Here is a 10,447-nt window from a genome sequence, read left to right on the forward strand (position 1 = left end):
TGGATCAGGGGCACGAGCTCGAGCAGAGGGACACTATGGCTCCGGTATTCGCAGTGGAAGGAAACTATTGGCCTGAAATGTCTTGATGATTCAAAAGAGTGATGCTGAATGTGATGTCCTCACAAAGACTGATACAGTATCCCAAGGTTTCCTCTGCCCGGCCTCATCTACTGTTTAGAGATAAGAACTCCATTTCTTCCTCAGAGCTGCTGAGGAGGAGATGCTTTTTTTTGGTCTAACCTAAAGCTGGAAACTGATTTATTCAGTGTTACCAGCAATCTTTCTTTTTTTTATTTTTTTTAATTATTATTCAGACAGTTTACAGCTGGTGCAGAACGTTCGTACGTCAACGCACAGCGACATGTCAGCTGCTTCCACTGCGTTCACATTCAGATTTAGACGGCTTTATTTATCCCCCAAAGGGCAATTCATTTGTAGCTCGCTCAGCACGTGCATCCGTGCATACAATAATTAAATCAAGGAAAGCAAATTAAGGATACTGGACAATTGGAGGAAGAAGTTACCACGAGAGCCCTAAAAATACTCCTTAGTATATAGATAAGAACAATAAAAAGACGGCGTATCATAATATTCCATTAAAATACATCTGGATAAAGGACTTAAAGTATCAGTTAGTTCTCCCAAAGTGCACATTCTAACGTCAGCCTGAGTATCAAACAGGTTGGCTGATCTTTCCTTGTTTTTTTTTTCTCCCAAATTGAGCCCAAGTCCTTCAGCTGCATCATTGTAACAGGACGTGAGGGGGGGGGGGGGGGCCTGATGAGTTGGCTCTTGTTGCTGCTGTGTGTTTAAGATCAGCCCCTTCGTTCTCAGCGTTCTCAGTTGCACTGTTGTCCCTCCTCATCCTCCTCCTGCAGGTCTCAGCATTGACGGCTTGTACAGAGTGAGCGGGAACCTGGCCGTGATCCAGAAGCTCCGCTTTGCAGTGAATCACGGTAGGACAATGCAAACTCCCTGACACGGGATGATTGAGTTGACATTTCCGGACCGCCGTGTCCACGGATCTCAGCAGCACACAGAGCAACACAAATGTGGATACATCAGGGTTTGCTTGGGTACGCCTCCTCTTGTGTTCCTTCACCTTGTCTTGCCTGATGTCCCTCTGTCCGTCAGATGAGAATGTGGAGCTAGATGACAGTAAGTGGGAGGACATCCACGTCACAACCGGTGCTCTCAAGATGTTCTTCAGGGAGCTTCCCGAGCCTCTCTTTACGTACAGATCCTTCAATGACTTTGTTAACGCCATCAGTGAGTAACCTTCCCTCGTTGTGCCACAGGGCCTTTTGAGTACACGTTTGGTTTGTTCTTAACTTGGCCACAAGATGGCGCCGTGCCCGTGCGTATCCGCTGACTGTCTCTCTGCTTCAGAATGCTCCGACTACATGCAGCGAGTGGAGTCAATCAAAGACTTAATCAAGAAGTTGCCAAAACCCAACCACGACACAATGCAAGTCCTCTTCAAACACCTGCGCAGGTAGGAAGACCCTGCTCTCTCTCTCTCTCTCTCTCTCTCTCTCTCTCTCTCTCTCTCTCTCTCTCTCTCTCTCTCTCTCTCTCTCTCTCTCTCTCTCTCTCTCTCTCTCTCTCTCTTTGCACTCAGGCTGCACAGACCACCTGTGTGGAGCTTTGTACTTTGAAAGGTATCGAAAGACACTGATTCTTTGGCTTGGTTATGTCCCAGTTTCTTTTATTTCAAGAAACGTTGTGGCTGGATGTTGTGCAGGCAGAGTTTTTTTTATTTAATACAGATGTCGTCAGGCATATCTGTATTTATACCTGTTTAACTGTATTTAATGCGCCTCAATACCAGAGAAAATATTTGGTGTATAACATCAAGAGTGATTCTCTCTCACACACACACACACACACACACACACACACTTGCTTGGATCCAACAAAGCACAGGCGCTAACTCTAGATTACTCAGCTCGTGTGCCAGTCTAAACAGGATGTGCTACTCTGTGACTCATGCGTTATCACGTCCGTTCCCATTTTGTAGTTTTGCTGTATCAAAACCTAAAGGAGACTGTAGGACGACACCAAGACAGCTTTAGTGGATGCAGAAATGGAATTTGAACAACTGACGTAAAAATCATCCTTCAACATCCTGTCAGTTTTGACTGTTCTTTTGATTGGCCCATGGGTGCTCACACCCCAGAACACCTGTCCTGGGAAAGCGGAGCCTGTATATGACAATAGCCTGCTCCTCTTGGACACACTTGTGACTGTGGAGATAAACTCTTATATCCTACCGCGCCTTGATGCATTTGGAATGTAAATGGCACCGAGGACATCTCACTGCATTTGTGCACCTTCTGTTTACCTTTCCACCAGCTGCCTATCGGCAAACACAGACCGCAGCCAGGTCTTACACGTATCCTTAGCCCGATGGAGCCGGTGGCAATATCATACGTTCCCAATGATATTTGCCAAGGTTTCCAATTTGCATTTATATGGCGCTGTGTTTGCTGTAATTCAGTACCTATGAAGTGGTGTTTCTTGAGGAAATTTATAGCATGACATTTGGTGTATAGAGGTCTACGTACATCAGCAGGCGGATTTAATATTCTTTTTTTTCTCCCTTCCATGAATATGTTATTGTTTTGTGCATCTGCATGCAAGGCTGTAGAATCTATTTAAAAAGACTATTATGCTCTAGCCTGGAGCGTTCAGTTGCGTTAGGCAGCGTGTCACCAGGCTCGCGTCAGTGCTCCATCTCGAACCCAGAGATGTGTGTGTACGGACATAATGTTGTTTTTGTAGTTGAGAGGCTGAAGTTGCACTGAAGCCAGAGGATTGTCAAAGAAATACACGCTCACATAAAGCCATTTGTGTCACCCCAACCCCCCCATCCTCCCCACCCCAGGGTGATCGACCACGGAGAGGCCAACCGCATGACCACCCAGAGCGTGGCCATCGTGTTCGGACCCACGCTGCTCCGGCCTGAGGCTGAGACGGGCAACATCGCGGTCCACATGGTCTACCAGAACCAGATAGTGGAGCTCATACTGCTCGAGTACGAAAGCATTTTCAGCAGGTAGAAGTGAACCCGCTCAGGAGAGGACGGCTGGCTTTTTTTTCCTTTTCGCCCCCTTTTCTTTGAGCTGAACATTGCTGTGGACCAAGCAGTTGGGAGGAATAAAAAACAAAAAAACAAAAAAGAAGAGAACTTCCACAGTTTACCGAAGAGTTGCACTTACAGATGAATTCTAAAACGGTCTACACGTTCCCCCCCCACTTTTTCAGTTCAGCCATTCCTGCTGCGACTAGCAAGCTGGACAATGGGCAGTGTTTCAGAGTGATGCTGTGACGACGAGCGGGCATCTGTCATTTAGCGGATGTGCGTATTCAGGGTGTTTTCACGTACACTGGATTCATGTGGCCAGTAATTCAAAGTTCAAAGTGAAGCTTCAGCAGCCGCTGGTTGGATCATGACGGAGGTACCCGGCATCAAAAGCCTCCGGAGAAACGAGCTGCATCTGAACTGGACATGTTTTCTGCGTCATGCTCGTCTGTGGCGTGTCCCGCTACGTGTGGTTTTGGGTCGGGGTGAAAAAAAAAAAAAAAAAAAAAAATCAGTGTTATGTTAACAGACTTGTCTCGTGGCACTTGACTGAACTGGAGTTACGGATTCTGTCCCCAGCTTCCCACAATCCTCGGTTACCTCAGCGACACCTTCCCCCTCTGCCCCTCCCTCGACCCCGCTCCCTCTTTCAACCAGTGTTAAGCATTAACCCTGTGACATGAGCGTCCCGTGGCTTGAATGGTGGAGGACAAAGCCTCTGTGTGTGTCTGTGTGTGTGTGTGTGTGTGTGTGTGTGTGTGAAGTGGAACTAACCTGAGCAGGAGCATCCTCTTCTTGCCACTTTGTACAAACTGTGTTGTGTAGCGTTACGTGCTTTGGACAAGTTTCCATTGAGATGTGAGCGGTCGTCGTCTGCGCTCTTTCACGACCTCCAGCGTCGGTCCCTTCTGGTGTCATGGGACACGACAAAGCGGATTTCTGGGAATTGCAATGTAACCACTTCTTACACTCGACGGCCCCTTCTCTTCTCCTAAGATAATATTAAAGAGTGTCCAGGAAGGGAGTGAGTACTGAGAACATTTCAGACCTTAATGTGTGGGTGTTTTACTGCTAAAAAAGAGCCTTTGAAACCCTTTCAGAGTATATGTACGGTGACAGAAACTAGTTGTTAAAATGAGTTGTAGTGACTGAGGTATGTATGCTTTGATGGTGAAAGATGATTTTGATTTTGTACATTTTAATTAAAATATGACAATACACACTCTGGAGGATGGGGGGAGGAGGAGGACAAAAAAAAAAACCACGTGATGGACTTTTGTTTGAAGGTGTATCTGTAGTGTTTACGCATGGTCAGCTGCACATTTTGAATGTAATTTTCTGGCTAACTGCTGTTTGTGAAATTGCTATGTCTAATAAAAAAAAGACAAACTAAACGTTCCGAGCGTGTTCCGTGGGAAAGTGCACTGAAATGTTCTCTCCGAGACGACGGAAGAAAGAAAGGTGAGTCTGCAGTTTAACCTTCAATCAGCTCTAATGCTTCACCTTTCCCTCAGCTTTAATTACAGAATTGAATTAATCTACTCAACTGATACCCTTGCTTATTGAATTGAGTGATTAAGCTTTCATGTCTCAATCAATTATATTCTTAGCTGTTAATTATGAAATGAACTGCAGTATATTTCTAGAGATTTCTCAAATGCAGCACAACCTCCGCCGCTCTGCTTCCATTAATCTGATTTCTCCATTCTTCGAAGGCATTTTCGTCATTACTCCATGGGTCACACTTGGCTGCAGACCTGAAGGTTGTGGATTAATTGATGTCTAATTAGGTAATTGCCACAGTGCCAGTTTTGATTAAGAAGCAGGAGGCAGAGCGAGTGCTAAAGCAAAGCTGCTCGCTGTAGGCAGCGCTGAGCAAAAGCCTCTTTGGCGTCGCCTTTATTTTTGCTGCAGGTTTGCGCGCGAGTGTGTGCTGGAACGTCTGGTGAGCGTCGGCTCTATTATCCGCAGAATGACGGCTCTCTGTGGACGCCCGTTTCTGCCACTAACAAAAAGAAGAGACATTTCTGAAATTCATTCAAAATTGAATTCAACATCATGATGGTAAACATCTGGTCTGACCCTCTGTCTCATAATTAGGGCCCTATTGAAATGCAAGGAAATGCATCTGAAATAAATTGCAAGTTTGAGGGCCTAAACATACACGAGAGCTCATGAAACTTTGCACACGCATCAGTCGTGGTGAAAAATTACATATTTTATGGGTCTTGCAAATGGGCGTGGCAAAATGACTCCATAGCGCCCCCTAATTTCAAGCCCCAGAACTGTGTTTTATGTACATGTACGAAATTTGGTGGGTTCATGTGTCTCTTCAAGATGTACAAAAATGTCTCTTGGAGGCATTTTTGGTGATTTACAGGGGTCATAAATTAACGAAGTAGTCTGAAGGGGTTGAAGCGATCCACTTCAAACTTGGTCAGTTGGTAGAAAAAACATCAACGATGAAAAGTTATTAAAAGTCTCAACAAAACTTTAATGGTGTGGGCGTGGCGAGCTGTCAACCATGTGTCTCATGGTGTCTCACCATGAAACAGGAAGTTGTTAATAAATAGACTCTACATCAGGGGTGTCCAAACTACAGCCCGCGGGCCAACTGCGGCCCGTGGTCCAATTTTCATTGGCCCACACGAAATTCTAAAAATGTATTGGAACGCGGCCCGCACATGGAACCTGCGCTGGACTGTATTGTACTTCTTAGTCTCACCACTAGGTGGAGTAACTGTCTTGAAACGAGGCAGCTTCTCTATAAAATGGGTAATAGAAGAAGAAATGTGCTACAGGTGACCCAAAATGGCAGAATCAAGGAAACGTAAGAGAGCAAGTGAGTGTAGAAAGTTTCAGACGTGGTGTGCGATGAGAGCACAGCTAATAACTAATGAGGATCACTTCTGCATTACGGAGGAGCTGCTTGATGTTAGCAGTCTAAAGAGCACCAGGACGGGGGAGGATGTTTTTGAAGCTGTGCCAGATGCAGTTGGCATGATGGGAGTTAAATGGGACGAGCTGTGTGGAGGTACGACGGATGAGGCTCCAGCTGGGACAGGGGAGCGCAAAGGAAGGGGCTCTACGGTGTCCGCCGAGGGGCAAGAAAGTGGAGGTAAGGCTGTTAATTTGAGCACCAGGGCTCTAGCACAGACTATTTCAAGCTTCCCTCTCTGATGCTGGAGCTGATGCTGGTGTTGGTGGGGGGGGGGCTCTACCATTGTCATGTGCGCTGGCTCAGTCGTGGCTCTGTGCTGCAGCGGTTTTATTCCCTGAGATCAGAAATGGACCAGTTTTGAAGAGAGAAGGACCTCTTCATGAGCTCAGTGACCCTCTCTGGTTGGCATCTTTAGTGGATCTCACTGATCACCTGAACACACTGAACAAGAGCCAACAAGGCAAAGACCAGCTTGGACCACAACTAATAAATGAAAGGCTGTTTTTTTTTTCTTGAATCATATTCAGTTATCAAGCAGAATTTACCTACATTTGATTGATTTTGCCAACTTTCCAAACTTGTCATGATTAATAAGATTCCCGACCTGAAGACATCTACATGACAGTTAGTGACCACAGTCATTGCGCCACCTAGTGACAACAGGAAGTAAGACTTTTGTGCCAATCATCATTTGATTTGCATGAAATTTTCACGGTGTAGTCAACACTTCATATGCTGAAATATAGGACGTGATTAGTGGCTGTTCTCTAGCTCCACATAGGGGACGCTGCTTGCAGCTTTAATTTAATTTGATACTCATTGTTTGGATTGAAAATGTCATTTTCTCAGAATTTGGCTTTAAATTAAAAAAGGACTTTTCATCTGGTTATTTTACCAAATGACGCTGTGTGATGTGACGTGAGTATGAAATCAGATCAGAGAAGTGGATACCAGTGAAAAACCTTCAATAAAGCAGCTTCAATTGTAAGTCAGTCGGTCATAAGTCAAACATTTTTAAGTCATAAAGTCAAGCATTTGACTTAGTAGCTCATCATTTTCATTTACTATTTACTTTTGTGAGTCTCAGCTTTTCATATTTTTGCCCCCAGCACGTTGGAGATGAGAGGAATTATGTTTGAGCTCATAACATTGAAAACTTATGTTTAAAAAAAATAACTTTCAAGGAGCAAAGTTCATGTTTTCTCTGGATAATCCAACACCGCCAATAATTTTGAATGTGTGTGTGTGTGTGTGTGTGTATATATATATATATACTGTGCCTCTGTCCAAATTTCATTTGGAGACTTTGACTTAGTATCTCATAATATTCACTCCCTCTGAGTATTGGAATTTTGTCAGACCTAACTTTAGATCCAGTCCCGAATGGAACTTTTCATCTGTGGCCTACATGTTAATTTACTGCAACAGGTCTGTTTTAACAGAGCAGACCACCTTGGATCTGACAAATGTGCCAGAGGTAGGCAGGACTGAATCATGTGCCCTGTTGGAAACCACAGGCTGTTAAAACTGACATGCAGAGAGGAAGGGCCCCAGTATTTCCAAATGAGAAAACAATTAGATCATTTCTATAATTCATGGGTGCAACCACAGCTCAGGCCCGGGGGGGCTTTGAGTGTTTGAAGTGCTCCATATGCTCGCAAAGGTTTTTAGGCCTGATCTCCTCAGTGCTGGCCCGGCCTGCTTTGTGGAGGCTGAGGTGTGGGCAGGTAATGTGAACAGACCATTATGGAGCATAAAAGATTAATGTGTCTTCAGTGCTTCCCCCGCTTCATTTGCACGTGGGCTGTTGGCAAAGTGGCTGGATGAGGGAACAAAATGGTTGGGAGGTTTCCCCACTGTGTGGTACACTACCCACTACTATTTACGCCAAGCTCAGTGAGCAAATGGCTGCTCGTCCCAGGGATCCTGCTGCTAATTTATAATTAGCAAATAGTTCTAGTTCTAGCATTTCAGATAACACTTTGAAAACATGATAAATATCAGATTGAATGTGTTCTGTGTTACCATTCCAGCAAACGGAGCCTTTCAGGGGTCACTTCATCCAAATGGAGTATGGTCCTTTTTATCTAGACAAAAACTATGGATCCCACGATTCCCATAATGTAACTGACTAGTGTCTCTGCTTGGACCGTCTATGTCTTATACAGGCTGATGTCTTTCGATCTCCACCCCCGGCCTTGTTGCCACCCACCCCAAACTGCACCAGCTGACCGCTTGGTGATTGGTGCTCATAGTGTAAGCTGACCACTAGGGCCCCCCCGTACCCTTCTGTGCTTGAAATGCCAGGCATTTAAAGAGTCAATTGACCACTAGGGCCCTTCAGGCCCCTGGAGGTTAAAGTATTATCTGACCACCCATGTGCTTACAGTGTGAATTGAGCACTAGGACCCCCAGGCCCCCCAGGCCCCTTGTACACTCAGCCTCTCAGAGTGCTCCTGTACACCTGAGCCACTAGTTGACATGCTACATTATGACCTGATACAATATTCACCAACAGGTCAGTTCATTCTGCGTAACATAACAGTTTAAAGGATGGCATACTACGGCAAGCCATTCGTTGTTTGACTCACCATAACTAGCTGTCCCTTTTATTTTGGCTGGCCGTCCGTTTCCTATATTCAGCTTGATTAACTATTTTAGCATGTTAACAGAAATGAGTTCGCTTGCTCCCATTTTTCCCAGATGGCTACCCTTACAACCTAGTTGACCAGCTGTCAGCCTAAAACTGAGCCGTCTTGCCTCTTAAGTTACACACAACTGAACTAGTTAGTTGGGTGGCATTTGTGGGCTGAATAAATGTTTACAGCATGCATGTCAAGTCTACAAGCTGGCTAACTGTTAGTGGTACTACTTCAAATTTGACTGAATTATTATTACTGAAGCTGTGGGAATAAAAACTCCTGAGAGTTTATTAGCTAACTCATATGAACAAGAGTGCTAAATGCACATCGTGGTGTTGACACAAACCATAGCACGCTGTTAAGTGGTTATAATTTAATAATGTTGTTTATACTGTACTGTAAAAAGTGTCTAATCTTAAAGTAATCTCATCTTAATGTTGTTTTTCACTTGACTAGAGCACAACAAGAGAGCTCTAAAAGACGTTTGCCCAGGGGCCTCGTGGGACCATGATCCAGCCCTGCCTCTCGTGACGAGCAAACTTTCACGATAGTGTGATCTGCTCCTTTTAAAATGACCTGTGCTGGTATGATGGTAGAATTCAGAGGAATGAAGCTGTTTCAGCAAATACGCCTGCACATCCATTGCACTCCCCTCTCTGCATGACCGCAGATTGCGTGAGCGCTTACAAGGAGAACATCATGTGCAAGCAGAAGAGCCGGTTCCAGTTGCAGGAGTAACTCATTTTGCCGGTGTGCTTTAATTCTAAGCCATCCTTTTTCCAAATGTGCTGTCATAGCTGCAGCGCACGGCAGACTAGGCTGTGTTGTTGCATGCATGGCAATGCTAAGTAAGCGGGTAAGTATTCCAAATGTCAGCTCGACTCATCGTTGTTATTAATGAGCTTCGGGCGGCAGGAGTGGATCATTTTCGATGGAAATTCAATGCATTTTAAATAGCAGTGGATCAACATTCCAGCCCAGGATTTACATAAGGTAATTGCAGGATGCTGAAAGTACCTTCATACTGGCAATGGATGTTTTCCCTCCTTGCCTTCAGTAATACAATAAAGTCTATTAAGTAGGCAATAAATACAAGGTAAGATTGTATGAATGCTCCATGACAGATGATGGTTCTCTCCAGAATATCTATTTATTTACCCTTGGACAGATACAGCTGCTGTTCTAGCAGTTCTAGGGTTTGCTTCCTTTACCTCCCCGCCTGCTAAAGACATTTGATACCTCTGTCCTGCGCGGTGTTTCTTCCTGCTGTGATTGAGTATTGAAACAGATTGATCGCTAGAAAAGGAGGGTATGTCGTAGGATTGAGATGAAGCCCCGTGTTACACCTCTCTGAGGTCTAACTGCGGCAGCTGCTATGGGGGTCTGGGGAAATTAAGTGTAGATGGAGAGCGAGAACACAAAGGCAATAGTGCCACGCTGTATGTATGCAGAGGTGGAGGGGCACTTCAATCTACGCAACACTCCTACTGTTGCTTAAAAAAGTATTTTCTTCTTTGGCTTAGTCAGTTGGTAGTTAGGAGATCAGATACACTGTCTGCCACAGGCCTGACATGGTAGTTAGCCTCTGTAGGACACAGCCAATTCAGCAGCTCGTTAGAGAAATGGGCCAACTGGCGGGTTGGGACTGCTTCTGCTTCCTCCTCCCCCAGAGACCCCGGGTTATTGTGTTGGTTGCCTGTATGGACTTTTGGGGGCCGTCAAGTGATGATTACACTCAGAAAGTGCTCTTTGTATTTTTTTTTTCCAATAAGGGCTGAT

The 10,447-nt window shown here is 45.0% G+C and overlaps 1 protein-coding gene across 1 annotated transcript in view; it reads left to right on the plus strand.

Moving 5' to 3' along the window:
* The window catches only part of arhgap12b (Rho GTPase activating protein 12b), a 42,585-nt gene extending 38,141 nt beyond the window's left edge, over positions 1 to 4,444 (plus strand). Inside the window, exons 14-17 of the mRNA XM_070852685.1 lie at positions 879 to 956; positions 1,135 to 1,269; positions 1,390 to 1,495; positions 2,888 to 4,444. Coding sequence (XP_070708786.1) covers positions 879 to 956; positions 1,135 to 1,269; positions 1,390 to 1,495; positions 2,888 to 3,062 — 494 coding nt within the window. The 3' untranslated portion in view covers positions 3,063 to 4,444. The remainder of the gene's footprint in view (positions 1 to 878; positions 957 to 1,134; positions 1,270 to 1,389; positions 1,496 to 2,887) is intronic.
* Positions 4,445 to 10,447: the final 6,003 nt, after the last annotated feature.

This window comes from Pempheris klunzingeri, chromosome 21, assembly GCF_042242105.1.
Source record: "Pempheris klunzingeri isolate RE-2024b chromosome 21, fPemKlu1.hap1, whole genome shotgun sequence".
Classification (NCBI taxonomy): Eukaryota; Metazoa; Chordata; class Actinopteri; order Acropomatiformes; family Pempheridae; genus Pempheris; species Pempheris klunzingeri.